Genomic DNA, 22,165 nt, shown 5'->3' on the forward strand with positions numbered 1-22,165 from the left:
AAAAAGAGTACTGATGTAACTGAAACTGCAAATGGAAAATGGTTAGAAATGTTATAGGTGTAAGCTAACATTTAGAACGACATTACAAATATTCCACTGAATGAGACTTTCTGTTTCGTGATATTTATTATATGACACTTGCTCACAGCAACATCTGTAATATTAAAATAAGATTAGTATTTTAATAATGAATTTAATTCTAATGAGATATATAGCATATGGCACTTACGTACATTTTCATTGTATATATATGCTGTATATACATTGTACAGATCTGATATACATACATAGTTAATTAAAGGATTTTCAGAGAGTGGTGCTGTTATCTTATGGGTTTTTTTTAATATGTTTGCATTTTTATGTCTTTGAATCCTAGCAAATTATTGAGAGAAACCACAAAACCGTTTCTTTAACTGGAGCCAGAGTATGGTGATGAACAACTTGCTTGTAAATGGAGTGGCTGATTATGGGCAGTTAAAATGTAACTGGATAAATTTCTTGCTAAAGGACTAGAGGCACGAGACATTGGAACTCAACATTTCCACTCATCAAGAAATACAATGAAATTTTGATTGCATCTAAAGCTGTACTTTGCTGCCCTGCTCATATGGGCCAAGCTGATTAAATAATGCCTCTGTTTTAGGCCCCTCCTAAACGCCTCATTTAATTCCATCCAGGGCAACGACTACTTGTTCTTTTTTTAAAAATGTCTCCATTTGCACATGTTTTTTTTAAGCCCAAGCAAAGCTGCTTTTGTCAAAAGAACATCTATTTTCCTACAGTGTTTTCCCTGCTCTAATATAATCAACAATGTCAAATGCTTCCATATAAACCTGTTACACCACCAAGAAAAACACAGTTGATATTTTAGTCATCTATGAGTCATTCTGACTAGCCAAAAGTGACATTAAGGTTCCTTCAGCTGACAATATTTAAGCAATTAGTTAACATACACATGTATTAATTAATACACCTATGTTCTTGCACTAACTGGTGTTACCATAACCCAATAACACATTATTTATCTTCAAAAAAGTTTGACTCGCATAATAAGTGAATGGTTTGGTAATGTTAAACAAAGTTCTTGCTCCAAATTGGATAGAGATGGTGGATGGTGGGATTAGTGAACAAAATCATTTATAAACCGTCAATTAAGAAATTGCACAACATCCTTGTAAACGTAACCGGCGTTGCGCGGATATAAATGGATGCGCGCCATCACGCGTGCGCGTTGCGCACAAGACGCGGACCATTACATCATTTAATTCAAAACATAATCAATGCCAGAATAAAGTAAGCTTTTGCACCCTCCCCTTACAGAGCATCGGTGTCCTAACAGCTTTGCTGGTTTCTTCTTTCAGCCGGCTCTTTCTGCTCCGCGCTCCGAGGAGACACACGGCTCTCCAAACGCACCGCTGTCTGTTTGCTCAGCGAGAATCGTCGGAAAGATAAAAGAAGCTACTAGAGATTCAAAGAGGATTATAGTTTCGGGACTGCATCAACAGGAGAGCCTTCGCAACAAACAGGTAGGTTTCAGCTTACAGCTTTTCCTACTTAGAATTGAGCTAGACATATATTGCTAAAGGTATATACAGATATTGAATTAACTCAACAGTGTTGATGTAACACCTACAGTATTCATTTGTTTTCACTTTATGTAAACAATGTGGGTATTAATTCAACACTGAGGATTAAATCCCACAGTGTAATATGATATACTCTATATGAAGAAAGCAAGTTTTCACAAGTAGTTAAATGAAATAGATTTCAATTAGTTTACAATTAGATATATACACAAATGGATATATTTTCTCTTATTATTTTTGTTCAATCGATTTGTACAGATATATGCATAAATGGTTTCAGCATTAATATGGCTAACGATGATGGGAACACTAGAATGAAGTCATCCATTAGGATTGATTAATAATAAAACATCCATCAGGACTGATGAAGAAGAAGACATTTTAGCTTTTTACAGACGTATATGAGAAATGATTTTTAACTGTAACTGCATGATAGTGATAGTTAACATCTACATATTTACCTTTTTTTTGCTGAATGATAAATCACAAACTTTTTGAATTTATGAAAAAGTCAAATTTTACCCAGAGTAAGGCAGCTTTGTCAATTCTCATAATCTTTCATTGCAAAAGGCTCACAGTGCTGGTATATTAGTGTTAATATTAATTATACCTTATAAGAAGTAATAAGAGACATAATTATGATAGGTCAATTTCTATATCTATATTACCCTAAAAAGTAAAATGATTAGGCAGTTTATAGGCCCTGTATATTATCATCACTTAGAGCCATTCAGACTTTAAAGAGCTGAAAGTGCCAGATACTCATATGCTTCAGCTGCAGTTGTGCAGAAACTCACAGATGCACTAACACTAAGTTACTATCTGTCCTACGACTATCTGAATAATCTTCTGCTTCTTTGAAAGACACCTTCTGAAAAGTATTTGGAATGTTACATGGTGATGAGATTTGAAAGGTCATGTCATACTGTGAGTGAGAAAAGTGACATTATTTTCTGCAAGAATATGCTATATGCAAAAAGAAGTGTGCCAGAATATTCCTTGTATCTTTAGCTGCCCTTTCAGTATAACTAAGTGCTGTTTCAATATACGTAACTACAATGCCTTAACAGTGAGGGTCTCAGTTTTGAAATTAAATACAATCAGCTGCTTTACACGAGGCCGTAAAAGGCACAAGGCATGTTGCCATATATTATCTAGGAGAATATTTCCCATAGAAATGTGCCAATGATACTGTTTTATCAGTCAGTTCCCAAAAGCCCAGTCTCTAATTATAGTCTAGAATTCTTTCACAGTGCCACAAAAAACACTTGGTGTATTTTCAAAATGACAGATTGTTTAATATGCTGCATATCAGCTGAGGTTGCTTTGCTTTTTTTACACTACCGGCCAAAGAGTGTATTTTTACTAAAACAAAAAAAATATATTACTTCCTGTTGAGTCACAGAAATCATATAATTAATTTCTATAACAACATAAATTTTAAGTTGTTGCTTAGTTTGAGGTGAGGCAGGAGTAGCAGGGAGGTAGACAAGAGTAAAGCAGAGCTGGAATAATGTGATCAAACAGATTTTTCGTTTTCTCAGCTATGAATAAGACACTGTTGACTTCTATGAATATGACTATTCTGTGTGTAGGAAAAGCTACTGAACATAAATCCACTATCATTTATAATTATTAGCCAAGACTGGCATACATCACTTGACTAAACCTAAATCTGAAGTTTTCCTTGTGTGTCACATATTTTCCAAATGCTCATTTGAGTAATAATGTATGAACAGTGGGGTTTTTCTTTATTCATTCATTGCTGGCGTCTGGTCATAAATCATCTGATGTGTTGGTGATGGTCCACAGAAAAGTACCATACAGCAGCTTAGGATCTGCGCTATTACTGTTTTGTCTACTAAAACTGAAATGTACCATGTGCTATAGTGGTATAACAAAATTCCAAGAATCTGGTAACTGTTGAAAAATTGGTTCTGCTCTCTTACATGAAAGTTTTGAATAAACTTCCATGATTGTTACACCTACAACTGTAAAGACATGCATATCTTTCAGGACCTGACTTTAGCTAGCATTAAACCCACTGACAGGTAAAGTGAATAACATGATTAGGTTGTTAAATTGGCTTCTGTTAAACGTTGGGATATATTAGGCAGTTGATTGGAGTTGATTTGTTGGAAGTAGGAAAACTGGGCAAGGCCAGGGATCTGAACACCTTTTACAAGGGCCAAATTGTGATGGCTAGACGACTGGGTGTCAACCACTGAAAGTGCGTACAAGGGGCTTGTGAGCTTCAGCTCTGGACCATGGAGCAATGGAAGAAAGTGACCTGGTCTAATGAATCACATATTCTCTTACATTAAGTTGATGGCAGAGTGTGTGTGATGCTATCCTAGGTAAGAGTTGGCACCAGGATGCACTATAGGAAGAAAGAAAGCCGGTGAATGATGCTCTAGGCAATGCTCTGCTGGACAACCTTGAAAAACATTCATGTGGCTGTTCTTTGATCAATATTTCCTACCTAAACATTGTTGCAGTCCAAGTAAACCCTTTCAGGGCAACAATATTCCCTAATGGCAGTAGGCTCTTTTAACAGGATGATGCACCCTGCACAATTGCAAAACTTGTTCAGGAATTGTTTGAGGAACATGACATCTCCAATCTCTGTCTGAGCATCTGTGAAATGTGCTGAAAAAACTAGTACAAACTATGGAGGCCCCACCTTGCAACTTATAGGACATAAAGTATCTGCTGCTAGATACCACAGCACACCTTCAGAGGTCTTGAGGAGTCCATCCCTCAGTGGGTCAGAGCTGTTTTGGTGGCATAAAGCGGATGTACACAATAATAGACATGGTTGTTAATGTTAAAAGACAATGGTTGTTATGGCTGAGTGGTATATCATGCATCAACACATCAGCATATATATCGGATTCAACTGATAAGCGAGTGTAAGACAGTGGATGATGGAAGAACCGAAATGGGTAAATAGTTTGGCTTCACTTTTCAAAGCAAATTGCCAAATACAATAAATGCAGAAATCTAATTTGTTGTAAAAGAAGTTGCACCAAAACTATGCAAAACATTTATGTCAGCACAACATAAACCTCTAACAATGTAGCATGTTTGATGTTTTGTGGGCTTTAAACCCATGTTCAACCGATTCTTCCGCCAGCTAGTGCCAACACCTCAATAATTAGTGCTAACACCTCAATAGCTAGTGCTTGCTTCTCTCTAGATCATCTGTTGCCTAGCCATGAGATTCCATTCTCTTTGGCAATAAGAAGGAAAACTGTCCAGGGAGAAACTGGAGGAGGGTCAGAGCAGTCATGACTTTTGATATGAAAGAGCTACATCCCTTTGCAATTGTCATTGTACATAGGCACTTTAAAGTATGTACGTTTAAGTAGGCAAGTTAAAAATGAAGAGAAGAAAAGTAATAAAAAGGCAGTTTGTAAAGTGCTGTATAAAATATTATATTTAATCTTTATGTGATGACTAAGGTGATGAAACCCCAAGTACACAAGCCCCCCCAGAGATTTGACTAACCTGCTAACCTGCCATATTTAGGCTCTTTAGTATTGGAAATGCAAGGTAAATACAAGGGATTTTAGTTCTATTTGTAGTTACACTATTAAGTATACTTTGCAAAATATTATTTCTCTGCATATACTGATATTTAACACATTGGAATAATAATTCATCTAACTTCCAGGTGAGCCATGACATCACTGCTGTTACTGTGTTTCTGTCTTCGGGTAATCTCAGCAAACTGGATCTATCCAAACGATATGTATACAGGTGAGTAATTTTCTGTGTTGCACTTTGGGATTATCCTTTTGTATGCACCCGTATTAGTCTTTAAGTTTATGAATCCTCACAGACTCTTTTTACTTTTTGTATGCAATCAGTCAAATGAATCTTGAATGTGTACTGTTATAATAGCAAGCCTTTTTTTGGTAGTGTGTATGCATGTGCATTGTTATTGCTCTGCAGTTTGGTAATTATTTTTGCTGACTGTATTCCAGAATATGAAAGGACTCTGAGTGTTAGTATTCCCACTGAACCTCTTCTCAAACCCTTAATGGGAGATACATTGGTTCTGCCCTGCTATTTCCAAGACAACACAGTAGCTGACCCAGGTGCACCCACCATAGCCCCTTTGTCCCATCGTATCAAATGGAGCATCATCACCGAAGAGAAGACCACAGACATTTTGGTGGCCACTGAGGGTGTAGTGGCAGTGAATAAAAAGTATACTGACAGGGTTCAAATGGTGGCGTACCCCACCAGCACTACTGATGCCACCATTAAAATCACTCAGCTTCTTTCAAATGAATCTGGAACATATCGCTGTGAAGTCATGCATGGAATTCAAGACAGCTACAATTCTGTTGAAGTCCAGGTGCAAGGTAATGCCACTTCATGAAGTTTTTTCAATGGGTGTAGTTAGATGGGTGCTAATACTATTAATTGTCAGTGTTAACAATTGCATATGGAATGAGAATGCATATATAAATATATCCAATATTTTTGTCTAGGCATTGTGTTCCATTACAGAGCCATTACTTCACGCTACACCCTGACATTTGAAAAGGCACAGGATGCCTGTATTCAGAATAGTGCTGTAATTGCCACACCAATGCAGCTACAGGCCGCATATGATACAGGGTACCACCAGTGTGATGCAGGCTGGCTTTCTGACCACACTGTAAGGTCAGTTGAGACTACACAAAACCATGTGGTGCATTTATTTTGGTGCTCATCATTCTTTACATTTCTGTATATAATATTATATTTTGCTGCTGATGAAAGGTATCCTATCCATGATCCCCGAGAGGCCTGCTATGGTGACAAATATAAATTCCCAGGAGTGAGAACATACGGAGTGAGGGATGCAAATGAGACCTATGATGTGTATTGCTTTGCTGAGAAGATGTCAGGTACACAAATGCACAGTGCAGGAAAATTCTTTAGTTTAAATGAACTGTTCACATATCATGTTAATCACATGTTTTGTTACAGGGAGGGTGTTCTATACAAGGGGCCCTGAAAAGTTCACCTTTGCTGAAGCTCAGGCTGCATGTGCTAAGCTGGATGCTAAATTAGCCACAACTGGCCAACTCTATCTGGCATGGAAAGCTGGTATGGATGAATGTAATGCAGGCTGGCTGGCAGACCGTAGTGTCCGCTATCCTATCAACATTGCCCGTCCCCAGTGTGGAGGAGGTCTGCTGGGAGTGCGCACTGTGTACCGCTTCATTAATCAGACAGGCTACCCTCTACCAGAATCAAGATATGATGCTATCTGTTACACAGGTGCAAACATTGGGTTCTATTTTCAGATTTTTCATGGCTTTACTAAATTCTGGCTTAGTATAGCAAATTATATTACATTTAATTAATGTGTTTCCCAATAACAATGAATCATAGTAAATAAGGAATGGGTCAGATTGACCATAGCCATGTTGATTTAGTGAAAAAATATGCTTTTGTCTTCTTTAGAAGAAGAGGAGGAGGGCTCAGCCACATCCATCTTCCCAGATATTCAGACTGCAGAGCCTACAAGTGAGGAACTAAGTGTGACTTTGGTGACAGCTGGTCCAGCAGTGTTTATATCACCGACTTCCAATGAGAATGAACTAATTGGTGAGATTGAAACCCACAAACCCCCAACCACAACTGTTGACTTCCTGTATGTGGAGCAGAATGTCACACAGCTGCCTCTGTCTTCACCACCAAGTGTCACTGATGACACTGTAAACATGGTGACTGTACAGCCTGACCTTGGATTAGAGATTCCAGATGAAAATACAACCGTACCTGTTATGTCCCTGACTGGTAAAAAATATTTAGCAATCTAGTGTACTAGTAGTAGCACTTTTTTTAGTGATTAATAATATCAACCACATTTTGTGAAAAACTACTACATTTCATTTTGTTAATCATCTTTTCCATCCAGGTGTTGTCTTCCACTACAGACTAGTCCACAGTCGCTATGCTTTTACCTTTATTGAGGCTCAGCAAGCCTGTCAGGACATTGGTGCAGTTATTGCTAGTCCTCAGCAGTTACAGGCTGCCTATGAAGCTGGTTATCACCAGTGTGATGCAGGCTGGCTGAGTGACCAGACAGTAAGGTAATGCTTTTATAGTATTAGCTTACTATGGTGCTTTAAAGTTATTATGACATGTATTTGTATTACAAGCAAGCAAAACAGAAAAAAGAAAACAAGTTAATTTCATGTAAATTATTTATGTTGTGAGTGTATTGTTTCTCTTGCTCAAAATAAAGGTATCCTATCGTATCGGCACGAGAGAAATGTGCTGGTGATTTGGAAGATTTGGCAGGTGTGAGGTCTTATGGTGTACGACCTACTGATGAGCTCTATGATGTATATTGCTACATGGACAATCCAAGAGGTAACTGCTCTTTAACAGCTTTAGAGACTCAAAGTCTGTTTTGATTCACTGAAAGAAATACTATTCCAGCATTTGTTTGAGTTTTTGCTGGAATTACAAGTAACTTCAAGCATAACAATATAAACCAAAAAGATCCAATAAAATAAACATTCACACTTATAATTTTCTTCCAGGGAATGTCTTTCATGTGAGTTCATTTGAGGGTTTCACATATGATGAAGCAATGGCTTACTGCCAGGCCCAGAACGCCTCGTTGGCCTCCACAGCTGATCTGTATGTGGCCTGGAAGCAAGGCTTTGATAAGTGTCGTGCTGGCTGGCTTATCGACCGCAGTGTCCGCTATCCAATTAATAATCCCAGGCCTCAGTGTGGAGGAGGGAAACCTGGAGTCCATACAGTCTTTAAGTTTCCCAACCAGACTGAATATCCTGATGTGCACTCCAGATTTGATGCCTACTGCTTAGAAGGTATTAAAAGTTTAACACTTGCAAACATTTGAGAACTGTCTAGAGTTACATAGCTTATAAATACATTTACCCTTTCTTTGTTATTTGACAGTAGATTTCAAATTAGATTTTAATGAGACTGGATCAAACATGACATATATTGAAGAGGAAGTGGTGAAGCTGACCTCAAGCATTGACCTTGCAATACCTGGTAATGGATCCTTTCTCTTTTCTGTATCTACAAAAAGCCTAAGCTTTTGTTATTTGGGGATAAATAGTGTTGATGGAAATTGCTCCATTTTCCCTTTATTTTTATTTCCATAGTGAATCCCACTATTACTCCTCCAATGCCTGTGGAACTTTCTGGTTCTGGTTCAGCAGACCTGCCATCTGGGGACCAGGATTTTTCTGGTGATGCATCAGCCAGTGGAAGTGGGGAACAGCCTAGTGGGTCATCAGGTTTTGTAGAACTTTCAGGATCTGGACAACCTAGTGGTTCATCAGGCTTAGGAGGAGAACTTTCAGGATCTGGACAACCTAGTGGGTCATCAGGTTTAGGAGGAGAACTTTCAGGATCTGGCATGCCAAGTTGGTCTTCAGGTTTAGGAGCAGAACTTTCAGGATCTGGCGTGCCAAGTGGTTCTTCAGGTTTAGGAGCAGAACCTTCAGGATCTGGCGTGCCAAGTGGTTCTTCAGGTTTAGGAGCAGAACTTTCAGGATCTGGTGTGCCAAGTTGGTCTTCAGCTTCAGGAGGAGAACTTTCAGGATCTGGACTGCCAAGTGGGTCTTCAGGTTTAGGAGGAGAACTTTCAGAATCTGTACTGCCAGATTGGTTTACAGGTTTAGGAGGAGAACTTTCAGGATCTGGACTGCCAAGTGGGTCTTCAGGTTTAGGAAGAGAACTTTCAGGATCTGGACTGCCCAGTGGGTCATCAGGTATAGAAGGTGATTTTTCAGGATCTGGAGACATGTCTGGCTCAGGCCTTAGTGGTGATGGCTTAGGCATAAGTGTGACCTTCTCAGGAACTGGCACAATATTCTCTGGGGATGCATCGGCTTCAGGGACACCTCAGGAAGCTGGGGAGGGCAGTGCAGAGATTCTCACTTTCATGCCAGGTCTGGGTTCTGGCTTCTTCAGTGGGGATGGGTCTGGGTCAGGAAGTGGCTCAAGTTTTGGTTCTGCAGAGAGTGGGTCTACGTCTGGATTTTTCAGTATCTTGGGAGAAAGCGGAAGTGGAGAACCTTCTGGCATTTCTTCAGGCCTTGGTTCTAGTGGGGAGTTCTCTGGATTCAGTGGTTTTCCATCAGGTTTGACTTCCTCTGGAGATGACAGTGGTTTCTCCGGGCTTAGTGGCAGTGGAATAGTCATGGTGAAAGGCCAGTGGGTGGAAGTGTCCACTGCTTCAACCCTCACAGCTCAGGAGCTGGGTGGAAGTCAAATGCATTTCAGTGGATCTGGAGATCAACAAGGGTCTGGTTTAAGTGGCTCTGGTGTGAGTGGAAGTGATGATTTAAGCAGCTCTGGAAGTGGGTCAGGATTTCCTGCCATCACCTTTTTTGAGTCAGGCCTTTCTGATCTCACAGACCTATCTAGCACAGAACAAGAGGCCTCTGGAATTTTAATGTATGGATCAGGGGAAGGGAGTGGTGACTTCTCTGGAGTCTCTGGTCTTCCATCAGTAGATACATCAGAGGCATCAGCCAGTGGGAATGCTATATCATTTACTGATGAGAGCTTAGTGGAAGTTTCTTTTAGACCCAATCAAAATCAGGAGCTTAGAAAAGGACCAATAGAGCACAGTGGGGGGGAGAGTGGAACATTTCTGAGCAGTGGGGACCGACTTTCTACTATTTCAAGTGAAGATCACCATGTAACGTCATCCCCTAGTGAAGACCAAGTCCAATCAACTGATGAGCCAAGAGTTCTAGTTCCCTCTGGGCTGTTTGGTAACAGTGCATGGTCCCAGGAAATCACGTCAAAAGCTGATGATTTTGTGACTCCAGCACCTATTTCTGGCACCACTACCAACCCTACCTTTTTGATCCAGACCCCACCTGTCATAGAGGTCCCAGCAATGGTGAATGGTAAGTTAGATATTAGCAATAATAGCAATATTAGAGTCAATTAGCAATAATCACATAAATGGATAACGATCCAAAGGCACTAAATCTAATGATCCAAAAACCTCTAAGATTTGCTGTCTTTTTGCACATTTTCAGATGTTTCAGTTTATATTTTCCTTCTGTCTATATTTGTATTCCAGCTGCTGTGGACCCATGTAACCCAAACCCCTGTGGTGCTGCTGCCTGTTCTGTGCAGGATGGGGTTGGCGTGTGTCACTGCCCACCTGGGGTGAAGGTGGAAGAGTGCCATATTGGTGAGTCACTTAAACTGGCTTTAATTTGTGAAAGAAATGACAAAATTGCTCATCAGTTTAATGTGGTTGTCTTAATTTAATTTGATGTGAGATATTCTATCCATTCTATTTGATGTGTGCATCTTTGTCACAATGATCTAATTCCCATTAACTGTTTTTGTTGTAGCGTCTTCTCTCATTAATGGAACACTCCTCCCTATCTCTGTCATCAGTGTGTCTTCGGGTCTATTTGCTTGTGCCTGATTGTATTACTCAAAAAGGCATCCATTTCACAGGTTTTTTGGCATGTGCGTGGGGATACCTGATTCTGCCTGATATATTTACAGGACTTCCCAGTTATCAATTAAATTAGTTGATCTCATGTGTTTTTATTCAGCTCTGCCTTTGCTTAAGTATGGCTTAATCAGCACGCTATTTTCCAGCTGGTTACATGCCTGTTAACTTCTGGTACATGGCTCTACTTTTCCTTCTACTTGATATGAATCTGGACCTTGACCCGATGCAACATTTTGCAAACTATATGTTGTGGCCATTCATTTGAACCACAGGGGAAACAGCTGAATATATTCCAATCATTCCATCAATGATGGGAATATTAATTTTCTCACAAACTATTTGATGAATTGGTGGTTCACTGTTTTGAATGTGTCCAATAAGCATGTTGCATTGTTCATGGTTTCTGATTTGATCAACGCTAGTATTCTATCAAGGCATCACCCAGCTCAAGGGTCTCTTTGTAGTCGCCAGTCTTAACTGCAGAACCTTTATTTTCAGAGGTTGATGTGTGCCATTCAAACCCTTGTGCCAATGGAGCTACGTGTGTGGAGGTACAGGATGCTTTCAAATGCTTATGCCTGCCCAGCTATGGAGGGGATCGCTGTGAGATCGGTATGAGGTTGGCTTCAGCTAATTCTACTAACAATCTCTGAAAAACAGCCAAACCTGATCCCATGAAAGACAGTCTCAGTGTTTTAATAGCATTGACTGGACTTTTGGTAACATCAGGGTGCTGGAACATGCTTACATAAGCTGTAATACTAGCCATTCATGTTTTTGCAAAATGGTGAGTGGTTGGGGGAAAACTATGGTAGAGGAAAAGGTGCTAAAGGAAGAAGTTTATCATTTACTGTTCAGTATGAAAAGGCACCTGGTGGAAAACATGTCTTTCAGTGACTCAGGCAGGTAGGGAAATAATAACACATAATAAGTAATAAAAATAATGTGCATGTGCTGTTTTCCATTTGGGCATAACACAAGACTCTTTTTGGCCTTCTTGTTTAATTTTCAATGTTTATTCCTAACTACATTTAGAAGTGAATGGTGAGTAAACATTCTGCTATGGATGTGAGCTGTGAAAAAGCACTCTACCACTCCCTTACAGCATTTATGGTTGCTCACAGAAGATGTATTACTCTCCTCAGGGATTTAATGTGTGTCTTTGATTCATTTTAGATATTTCAGTAACACTTTCTTCCTCAAATATTCTAAATATTCTATAATAATATATCCTAGTATACTCATAATGCAATATAAATGTATTGATTATCTGCTACACCGCATACATAATGACTCATACTTGGCATTAGCATGTATAACTGTTCACAGTTACACTTTCTAAAGCATGAGCATATGATTTCATAATGTCACCAAAATGTCACACTACATAACGCATTATAATTATAATCATGCTGCTTTTCTTTTTGTATTCTACATTCACCATATGAGACTGCTACCTTTCAAAGCCTATAATGCACAGTAAATATGTCATTGTAAGACACTGATACCATCATATTTTTTCATTTTTCTTCCTCTTCTTACTATCAAATTCTACAAGACTTTAATTTTACCAAAAGGGATTAATAAAAGTTTAATATCATAATATCAAATCTGGCACACACAAGACATTATAATGAAATATTCAAGAACCTGTCTTTTAGTGCATTAAAACACTGGTTAGTGTATTAAATTTAGGAACAGATATTATAATGTATTATGTACCCTGGGATTATGACATCACAAGTTCTATGCTTAAAATTCTTAAAAGAGTGGCTTTTAACTGCAGTTGTATTCAGACAGGCTGTAATTTTAGGGACTACAATTGATTACTTATATTATGTGTTATGAATGCTTTTATGATGCATTATGAACACAGGATTTGTAGGAAATGCTATGTGCATATTTGCTAACGTCTCAACAAAATTCCAAACCCACTTGTCCATCTAATAATCTTTTGTCTTCTCAGTTGAAATGTTGTGTAAGTATTTGTGTCCACCCCTGTTGTACTGGGTTAATGCGTCAGGTTTTCAACTCACTGGAATAAAGTGTGACCCCCACTTCCCTCGTATGTCACTGCAGACACAGAAACATGTGAGGAGGGCTGGACTAAGTTTCAGGGTAACTGTTACCTGCACTTCCCGGAGAGATCAACGTGGGAGGAAGCCGAACAACAATGTCGAACCCTTGGAGCTCATCTAGTCAGCATCACCAACCAAGAGGAGCAAGAATTTGTTAACTGTGAGCAAAGTTTGGAGTCAATACAGTATGTCTGTATGTGACAGTGTCTTTGCCTTTATACCATAGTGTCTCTTTTCTTTAGCCAATGCACAGGATTACCAGTGGATTGGACTTAATGATAAGACTTTTCAGAATGACTTCCAGTGGACAGATGGAACCCCAATGGTAAGTGTGTTCAGCTCATTCTGCCAATGGAAAACAATCAAGATTTATATATTGTAATTCTTGATTACATTAAAATGTTATCACTTTTCCTCCCAGCAATATGAGAACTGGAGGCCTAATCAGCCGGATAATTACTTTGACTCTGGCGAGGATTGTGTGGTGATGATCTGGCATGAAAACGGACAGTGGAATGATGTGCCTTGCAACTATCATCTACCATTCACATGCAAAACTGGACCAGGTATGAAGTCATTAAAATACAAATAATCTAAAAGCCATATTTTTTATTTAGTTTAATCTGGCATTTGCTCAGTCATTCAAAAGATATTAAAAATGAATTTTTCCTCAGTCACATGTGGCCCACCTCCTGAACTGCAGAATGCCAGATGGTTTGGGACTAAAAAGGAACGCTATCAGGTCAACTCAATAATCAGATATCAGTGCAATGATGGCTTTAGACAGCGCCATCTACCTGTGGTCCGCTGCATGGCAGATGGACACTGGCAGAAGCCACAGGTGGAATGCATACCCCGTAAGTGATATGTTTACATGAGCAGAAAAAAAGTTTTTCCATATCGTTTCATATGTTTATATTATGTAACATATATCCTGTTGTAGACTAACTGTCTACAGTTTATTAGGAACATATTTAAACTTGCTTATTTATGCTATTATTCAGTAAGCCAATCATGTAGCAGAGTACAGCTTAAAAGATTGCCTGGTCTTTTTCCTGTCTTCAACTGACTAGTTTCATGAGCCCGTGCCCAGTGTAGTCTCACATTGTTGTTCATGGCTGACAGGAGTGGAAAACAAAGTGATTTTCTCCTGTTGTAGCGCATTTGCATCACGCTTTAACATTTTGTGCATATTGAAGACTTCCGGTCAGCTTGAAGCCACCACATGGATGATGTTTGTTTTTTGCACCATTCTGTGTATACTTTAGAGACTGCTATGTGGGAAAACCAGCAGTTTCTAAAATATTTAAACAGGCTGTCTGGCACTAACAGCCATGTCACCCTCAGAGTCATGGGGATCATATATTTCCTCATTTTGTTGTTTGATGTAAACATTAGCTAAAGCTCTTTACCAATATATGCATTGTGGTGCTGCTACATGATTGGCTAACTTGATAATATGTATATACTGTAAGTATCTTTTCTTATATTTATATTACATTATCTTTTTTTGTTATTATAGAAATCAAAAAAAGACTACTGAAGAGATCCATTAGGCGTCGATCTGCCAAGAAGACATCATTGAGGAAGCATCTCAAATGACTTAAGAGAAAATAGTTAAGAGATTTTTAAAAAATCATTTAAATCTTATTTTTCATGGCCTTGAACTGAGAATGCATTATGTATTAAAAAGTGTTATTTTAAGACACATTTACAAACTGTATATAGTGTCACTCCCAACAAGTTGTAGTGCTTCGATAAGAATGGGAAAAAAGTAATCTATTTTGTGATTCTTTTCATCCACCTCAGCCACTTTATTTATGAAAGTAGTATTTATTCCCATACTTAGTGTAATTGGATCTCTGAACTTGCACCTACAGTATCAGCTGAATTTTACAAAACCTTCCAGAGGAGGATCTTTCAACCAGACAGTCTGGAATTTTGTGGCAAAAGGGAACAGCTAAGAACTGTGTGCAATCTTTCTTCAGAGAGGGACAATGAAATAGGTCCCTGGGTTTAATTTTCTTGCTTTGAACACAGTTGTTTAGTTTGCAAGTTACCAAAAAAATACCAAAAAGCATTTACAGTACACAAGATAGTACATAAAAGATTACTGAAGCATTATTTTCATCTGTAGTCTATATGAGTGGATAGTGAGTCTAGAAAAAAAAAATGTATAGCCATAAATAAGAAGAGGTTTACATTCAACTAATTTATTTCATACAATTTATCAAAAAAAAAGGTGTCATTTTTGATATTTCTGATGACAGTAATGTGAAATTAAGTGTATTTATTAATTTCTCCTGGCAATTTGACATGGTTTGCCCATCTCCTTAGGCCTAAATTATACATTAAAAACGGCAACAGCAGTGCTTGATGGCCAGATCCTGTCAAACTGTCATTTTGAACATGAACATGGATAATTTTTGCCATATATTACCATGTTTTTGTCTGATAATAAGCTGTGCAGGGCACAGTGCTGTGAGACCAGCATCACCCTCTTTAAATAGCTCTTATTCTCAGTTCTCATAAGACTCAGTGATGTTTTCATTTTCCTCTAATGCTTTTTAGCTACAATTAGTTATGCCATGTGCCTTATGAATGTCTTTCTTATGAAATATCTGGTTCTTGGGTTTGTTTAATATCATTTAGGGGCTGTGCCTCTCTTTTCCCCAAGCATTGGGTAAACTCTTACAAACTCTAATCATGTTTTCATTTTGAATGTTGTACTAATAAGTGCAGCAAAACACCGTAGATATCCAGGAAACACTCAGATCATTGTGTTGGAGAAAGAGAATAAAGAGGTGAGACGAAGCCATGCTGATGAAGAGAAATGTACACTGAGAGACGGAGGTTGCCATCAGATTTGACTGTTATGTTTTCAGATATACACAGATGACATTACACAGCCTGTTTTTGCTTGAATAAATGTATTTTTAAAAACAAATTGAAGAGATGAGAAATACCAAATAAAACATTCCACAGATCACTTTTAAAGCAAGGATTTAATTCAGTGTGTATTTCTGCAGGAGAAAAAAAAACAGATCTGCAGTTACAAGCAAAGAAATTCACATGTCTGGTTTTAGGAATACGCTGAGACTATTCACAGTTCACAGGTAATGGAAAATATTTTCACCTTGTCAAGTTTAAAAATGCAACTGGGCTTGGAGTACAGCAATAAGTACCCTTGGAGTTACAAAAGTTATAAAAGTACAGGCATTGCAGTGTGCTCAGTAGGGTGGAGTGTATAGTGGCCCTTGACTGAATGAGCTCTTTTAGGGCTCCTCTTATACACAAGGCCCTTTCTCCTCTCTTACCTAGAGCTCCTCCATGTCCGCAGGGCATACTCACACACTGAGACCCCTACTGGTAGTACATGTTCATTTTCAGAGATAAAGTAAAGTATGAAAAGCAGTAACTCATTTAGCAAACATTTTATGTGTGATTATCTACATTTGGGTTCTCCTTTACTGATTACAGTAGCTGTTCACAGAAATATGCATTATGTGGTCATTTTGATAGGCGTGCATATGTGCAGTTGTTATATCTTTTTCACGTTTATATTTTGCATTAAATTAATCCACCACCTTTTTTATTCATATAGAACAAAATATTAAAAAGTCACAAAAAAGTTACATCTTTGCTATTTCTAAGAAATGACTGTGAAACTAGATAGGCAGTTCTTAAAAAGAAGGTATGATAAAATAGTTGATAAGATAAATATCTACAAGACAATAATCACATTATCTGTTTTCTTAGTTCGGGAAGTGCTTCAGGGGTCCGAAGCTCCACTAAAGTAATAATAAGCAATTCATAAGAGCTTGCCAGAAATACTGAACCTAATGTAATTGGAAATGCTTAACCGTTACTCTGATTAGGCCGCTTAACCGTTCCACTAAATCTTGCTGCATCAGTATAAGCAGCTTCGTCTTTTGTTAAATCACTTTTACTTTTCAATTTGTTTGTGAACAATTTTTTATTATTAGTTTAGTGTATCTTGGCGTTTATGTGAAGTGAGTAAGGTAAATATTGTTCCCTAAAGTTTCATGAATAATGCAAAAATAAAGAGTTATTAGATAAAGAGTGTTAAAAAAAAAGTTTCCTTGGCATAAGATAATTATTGACCCGAATGTGTGATCTTTCAACAGATAAGATTTGTTAAATCAGATTCAATTTAATTGTAAAAGCAATATTGTCCAAATATGAGCCAAATGTCCATATTTCCTTGTTGTAATAATTTGTCATTAGATCCTTTTATATAATTATTTCTCCTATTGACCTTAGGTACTCAAATGAATCCAAGGGAGAATTATATCTGGACAGTGTGTAAGGTTTAACTGTCAATAAAATTTGTCCTTTCATCTCTTTTTATCCAAGTTCTTAGAAAAGCCCAAACCTACAGTTGGATATGAGGCTGTTGTACCTCTTATTTCACATTTAACAGGCATTAAGTCTCAAAGAGCCTTTATCTAGATTTATAGCAGTATACACCATGTTTGTGGTGTGGCAAAGGAAAGCCAAAGCTACGGACCCCTGACTTCTGAGGGCCACAGTTTGAGCGAGGATTGCTGATTGGGTAGCGCAGACTTCCATCTGCCAGCCATCCTGCGTCACATTGATCCAGCTCCAGAAACTTCCATGCTGCAAACAGCTGACCAACTTTGGCAATCTGAGCACCATCTTTAATACAGGCCTCGACTGCCATGGTAAGGTTGAGCTTCTGAGGATGCTGCAAGTAGTACACTTGTCCTAGATGTGAATAGAACAGACCAATGTCAGGTTTATTAAGACTATCATATTTGCATAAATATAGTACAGAACTATTTAAAGTGCTATTAAAATGATTTTAGTGTGGCAAATGACAATTGTTGTATTGTCAGGATTTATCACCAAATAAAAATAGCTTTAGGACCAAAGGTTATCTACAAGACAACAACTAAATACAGCACTACAGTAATCTTCCCAGATAAAATGTTAGCTTATCTTACCTCCCCAACAACAGATACTTAAATTTGGCCCAACAAGTTTACTAGCAAAGAAGCTAGTCCGACTAAGTATCCTGTAATTAACCAAGCACTAGCTGCCATTAGTATACATATATATATATATATATATATATTGATATAATATCATACAGCCATAAATAACTCAATGAATAGAGACCATTATTGCTTTTAGCTGTTATCAGTATCTCTTATCAGAGTGTTGAGTGTGGCTGAAGTCAGAATTTGTTATCAGAGTGAAAATAGCATTGGCGCCCTGGCTATCTGCAATATTAAACTAGTGAAAAAGAAGTGCCTATGTACAACAGTAACCAGCAGCCTCAACACAGTGCTGTGCTAATTTTGTCAGCTAAATGGGCAGCTTAGATAATGTTATTGCTTCAGGAGTAGGTAGACAAGTTTGCTAGCTAACATTACACTAAATATCATACTGTATTATCCTGTAGTTAAGATTTCTAGCAAGCTTTATCACACATAATAATAGTTAGAATAATGATAGCGAGCTCGCAAATTTTAATCTTTGCTAGCTAGCTAGACCATATAATTATATGATACCTGACTGTAGCCTTATTGTAAATTAATTTCCAGGTGGAAAATTAGCACAGATTATGTTTGTGTATCATTTGTTGAAGTTAATCATGTGCGTATTTTAGTCATCCAAAGACACTATGATGTTTGTCATCAATAATGGAGCAATCTCCACTGAAGAAAACCATAACAACTTTCTATACAAAACTCAAGAGTACAGTGTTTCTCAAAGTTATAAAGCTGAGAGGCAAAATTCAAAAAGTCTTGCCTGTTACAGTGGAGGTAAAGCAGAAGACATCATAATGGTTTCTATGTTTGTGCCTGGCTCCATAGCTGCGTACACCAGGAGCAAGATCAAGGCCTCCACAAGGCTGTCGGGGCTGGACAATGGGGTACTGCACTGTGCCATCTGCTAGCCAGCCAGCGTTACACCAGTCCAGCCCTTCTTGCCAAGCAGTAAAGAGCTGATCAAATGTGGCAACAGCAGCATCTTGGCCATTACAGGCTTTTTGGGCTTCCTTGAAGGTTAGGTGGTAGCGGCCATGATGAGGCTGGTAGGGAAACACTACACCTGAAACACATGGACCTAATCTATAATCACAGTGTCACAGGGTAACATGCAGAGAAAAATATTAGGGAGAGACAAAATATCAAGAAGAGACAGAAATGGGAGAAATATCTTAACCTACAACTACTAGACATGTCAAATGTTTCTTTCATATAACTGAAAATCTTGGACATAGGCCACATAATCTACTGAAGATTTGAGATTTTGTGTGAGTGTTTTTTTTAATGATAATACTTGTATTTGAGAAGCTTAATTCGCACCTCTGAGCCCCAAATCCACTGTTGCACTCTCATCCTCCAACCCATCGATGACTTCACAGCGATACAGTCCGCTGTCCTTCAGACTCACGTTGGTAATAATGAGTGAAATGTCTCCTCGGTCATCCTTCCGAAGACGCACTCGATCCTTAAACGCTCCAAAGCTTCGTTGACGGTGACCAATAGACACAAGCACATCGAACTCTTGGTCTCCATAGATTGGTAACAAGGACCATTTCACCCTCACCCTTCGTGAGCTGATTAACGGAGGCTCATACCAGAAGCGGCAGGGCAGGGTGATGTTACTGCCCCTCACAGCAAACACAGAGTGTGGCTGAGACTCAACTCGCAGTTTTATACCATCGAAATGAACTGTTCAGAAATAAAATAATTAGAGATTGAACAAGACATCTTCACGAGATATTTGTGGCAGTCTGGGAAAACCCAATAGATGTTGATGTGGATGAATTCTGGCAAATAGCCCAAAAGATGAGTTTGACCAAAATAGCTAGGTTTTCAGCTTATAAAATTAAATTTGCAGTGACAAAGTAAGCTCTAAATAAAATTATATACAGCATATAGGAGCAAATGTTTCCATGTGAAGGGTTTTCACAGGCTACCACAGACACATACATATATACATACATACATACATACAAACATACAAACATACATGTAAAAATTATTATATATAATAAGACTTTTTAAACAAAATATGTATATATATTGTACATATATCCTAAAACTTTTGTTTAAAAAGTCTTCTTTTTAAACAAAGGCCATATGTTTAGTAACTGCTTTTGTAAAATTACCACTATCATTAGACAGACATGCCCATAAACATACTTTCTCCATTCCCGGTTCCATTCAAGATGTCTTGGTAGAAGAAGCCATTGGACACACTGGGTGCTGCATGGCAAGAGTAAAGTACTTGCAGAGTCAAAGCCAGTAGAGTGTGCAATTTTCCCATTTGGAACAGCTTTCTTGGAAATCCTCCTACAATAACAGTGATAGCAGAACTATTTAGGCAATAAAAAAAGAACCGACTTTTTGAAATCACAGCAAGGCAACAAAAGACAGACAATACCAAGCAAAGCAAAGCCAAGAAAAGGAAAAAAGAAGAACAGAAAACACTCCTCTTTGCTTGATAATAATTTACACATTTCACATTCTTTACTGGCACTGACTTTTACTGGAAAAGGTTGACAACTGTACAGTAACTAGTTGGAAACTTTACAGTAACTAGTCGTTAATTTACGAAGTATTCTGACATGCTATGCAACTTATTGTGTAGTATTTAGCAAGATTGGATAAAAGTGCCATAATTAATTATTACATACCTCAATGTTATATATATATTATTGCCTATTTAATGCTTTATATTCTTACAATAAAATTATATACTAAGACACATAGCAAAAATATTTAACTGCTGTAACAGATTCTATCAAGTATCTACAACATGTGATCCACATTTGTTTACTCACTCTGTGGTCTTTAATCGCACTTTCCTGAATTCCTGTAGCTGACTTCGAGCAAAGGTTTACTAAGCTAAAGTGACGCTGAGACAAAAGGATGAAAGGAAGACTTAAGAAAGACAAGATATGGGACATGGGGTCATTTAAAGCCCTGCTAGAGGAGGATCCTCTGGCTTTAATATATTCAGATACGTCAGACTATAGACGGAACAATCTTCACTTAAGTGACTTTGTTAACTATGTTTAACTAAGCTAAATAATATGTATAATAATGCCGTAGGTTACAACATTTCTCTGTCACTATATTGCAAATTAAAAATATTAATTCGTGGAAAATTAGCAGGTTTAAATGCAGTATTTAACCCAGACACAATGAGTGATAATAATACCTTAATTGATGAGGAATTGTTTTCTTGTTCCCTCAACCTAGGGATTTTTGGCTCTTAATTTTGCTGACAATTTTTTTTCCCTCCTTTCTGATGATGAGTTCATTGTTATGGCTCATTTATCAGTACAGTCTGAACCATAACAGATGAGCTCATCAGGAAACAACTGTCATACAGTACTGAAAGAAGAGAGACATCTTGCTTGCCACAAAGTGTCCACAAATCTAATAACAGGGTAAGACAGTTCCAAGAAGATAATAATAGTTTCGCAGAATTGCAGTATTGTGTAGGTGGTGTAGGTCCCAAGTAACCATTTAAAAAAAAAATCTAAATTATAAAGAAAAAATTGCACAATCAAACGAAACAAACAAAATGTAATCTTACCTCTCTTTTCTCTTTTTGTGATTACAAGACTCAAAAACGGCAAGGTCTTAAGACCTAAAGAGCTGCGTCTCACCACCAGTACCTACCAGAGCAGACTGCACACACCTGGGTAGATACCAATCTGAAACTGCAGGAAAAAAGAAGAAGGGGCTTAGCTGTTTCGTCAGCTGTCTGTTTCAGAGCACATCTTGATTCCCCCCATCTGTCCTCACACACAGAGAGCCATTACGTGGGTTTAGAGGGCGGTGTGTATACACTCACAGGATGAGATGAAAGGCTTTGCTCCAGGGTAGGAATGCTGATGGGGTGCAGGGAGCTGAGGAGGAGCCTGTAATTTGTGTAATAAAGTTTAGACCGCAAAGGTCTAAGCTGTAAATGTTAATATAATCTTCTGCATTTGCCAGCTGTAGTATGAC

General features: G+C 38.1%; 2 protein-coding genes across 9 annotated transcripts; one reads left to right on the forward strand and one right to left on the reverse strand.

Moving 5' to 3' along the window:
* Nucleotides 1-1,311: 1,311 nt before the first annotated feature.
* Nucleotides 1,312-16,142, forward strand: acana (aggrecan a). 4 transcript variants are annotated; one of them, XM_058381993.1, is made up of 19 exons: nucleotides 1,312-1,526; nucleotides 5,263-5,348; nucleotides 5,576-5,959; nucleotides 6,089-6,263; nucleotides 6,363-6,490; nucleotides 6,573-6,866; nucleotides 7,053-7,388; nucleotides 7,510-7,684; nucleotides 7,840-7,967; nucleotides 8,141-8,434; nucleotides 8,526-8,624; nucleotides 8,738-10,498; nucleotides 10,678-10,791; nucleotides 11,566-11,679; nucleotides 13,147-13,305; nucleotides 13,388-13,470; nucleotides 13,567-13,711; nucleotides 13,820-14,002; nucleotides 14,668-16,142. In XM_058381993.1, exons 2-19 carry the CDS (start codon nucleotides 5,270-5,272, stop codon nucleotides 14,745-14,747), a joined length of 4,731 nt encoding a protein of 1,576 aa, XP_058237976.1. In that variant the 5' UTR covers nucleotides 1,312-1,526; nucleotides 5,263-5,269; the 3' UTR covers nucleotides 14,748-16,142. The 4 variants fall into 4 exon arrangements, with proteins under 4 accessions (XP_058237976.1, XP_058237977.1, XP_058237979.1 ...); XM_058381994.1 differs by having other exon boundaries at nucleotides 8,529-8,624; XM_058381996.1 differs by having other exon boundaries at nucleotides 7,056-7,388.
* LOC131347689 (hyaluronan and proteoglycan link protein 3-like) lies at nucleotides 16,132-21,966 on the reverse strand. Of its 5 annotated transcripts, none has more exons than XM_058382001.1 (6): nucleotides 21,836-21,923; nucleotides 20,989-21,052; nucleotides 20,348-20,497; nucleotides 19,505-19,873; nucleotides 18,945-19,247; nucleotides 16,132-17,894 (listed from the first exon to the last, which is right to left on the reverse strand). In XM_058382001.1, exons 3-6 carry the CDS (start codon nucleotides 20,469-20,471, stop codon nucleotides 17,611-17,613), a joined length of 1,080 nt encoding a protein of 359 aa, XP_058237984.1. In that variant the 5' UTR covers nucleotides 20,472-20,497; nucleotides 20,989-21,052; nucleotides 21,836-21,923; the 3' UTR covers nucleotides 16,132-17,610. The 5 variants fall into 5 exon arrangements, with proteins under 5 accessions (XP_058237984.1, XP_058237982.1, XP_058237983.1 ...); XM_058381999.1 differs by having other exon boundaries at nucleotides 21,750-21,904; XM_058382000.1 differs by having other exon boundaries at nucleotides 20,989-21,063; nucleotides 21,750-21,902.
* Nucleotides 21,967-22,165: the final 199 nt, after the last annotated feature.

This window comes from Hemibagrus wyckioides, linkage group LG27, assembly GCF_019097595.1.
Source record: "Hemibagrus wyckioides isolate EC202008001 linkage group LG27, SWU_Hwy_1.0, whole genome shotgun sequence".
Classification (NCBI taxonomy): Eukaryota; Metazoa; Chordata; class Actinopteri; order Siluriformes; family Bagridae; genus Hemibagrus; species Hemibagrus wyckioides.

Coding starts and splice junctions, on each gene's coding strand:
- acana (XM_058381993.1), top strand. CDS start 5,270: ATGACATCACTGCTGTTACTGTGTTTCTGTCTTCGGGTAATCTCAGCA. Junction 11,680..13,146: donor AGGGGATCGCTGTGAGATCG/GTATGAGGTTGG, acceptor ATGTCACTGCAG/ACACAGAAACATGTGAGGAG. Junction 13,712..13,819: donor CACATGCAAAACTGGACCAG/GTATGAAGTCAT, acceptor ATTTTTCCTCAG/TCACATGTGGCCCACCTCCT.
- LOC131347689 (XM_058382002.1), bottom strand. CDS start 20,471: ATGGGAAAATTGCACACTCTACTGGCTTTGACTCTGCAAGTACTTTAC. Junction 19,248..19,504: donor AGTGGATTTGGGGCTCAGAG/GTGCGAATTAAG, acceptor CATGTGTTTCAG/GTGTAGTGTTTCCCTACCAG. Junction 17,895..18,944: donor CTTTACCTCCACTGTAACAG/GCAAGACTTTTT, acceptor ATTCACATCTAG/GACAAGTGTACTACTTGCAG.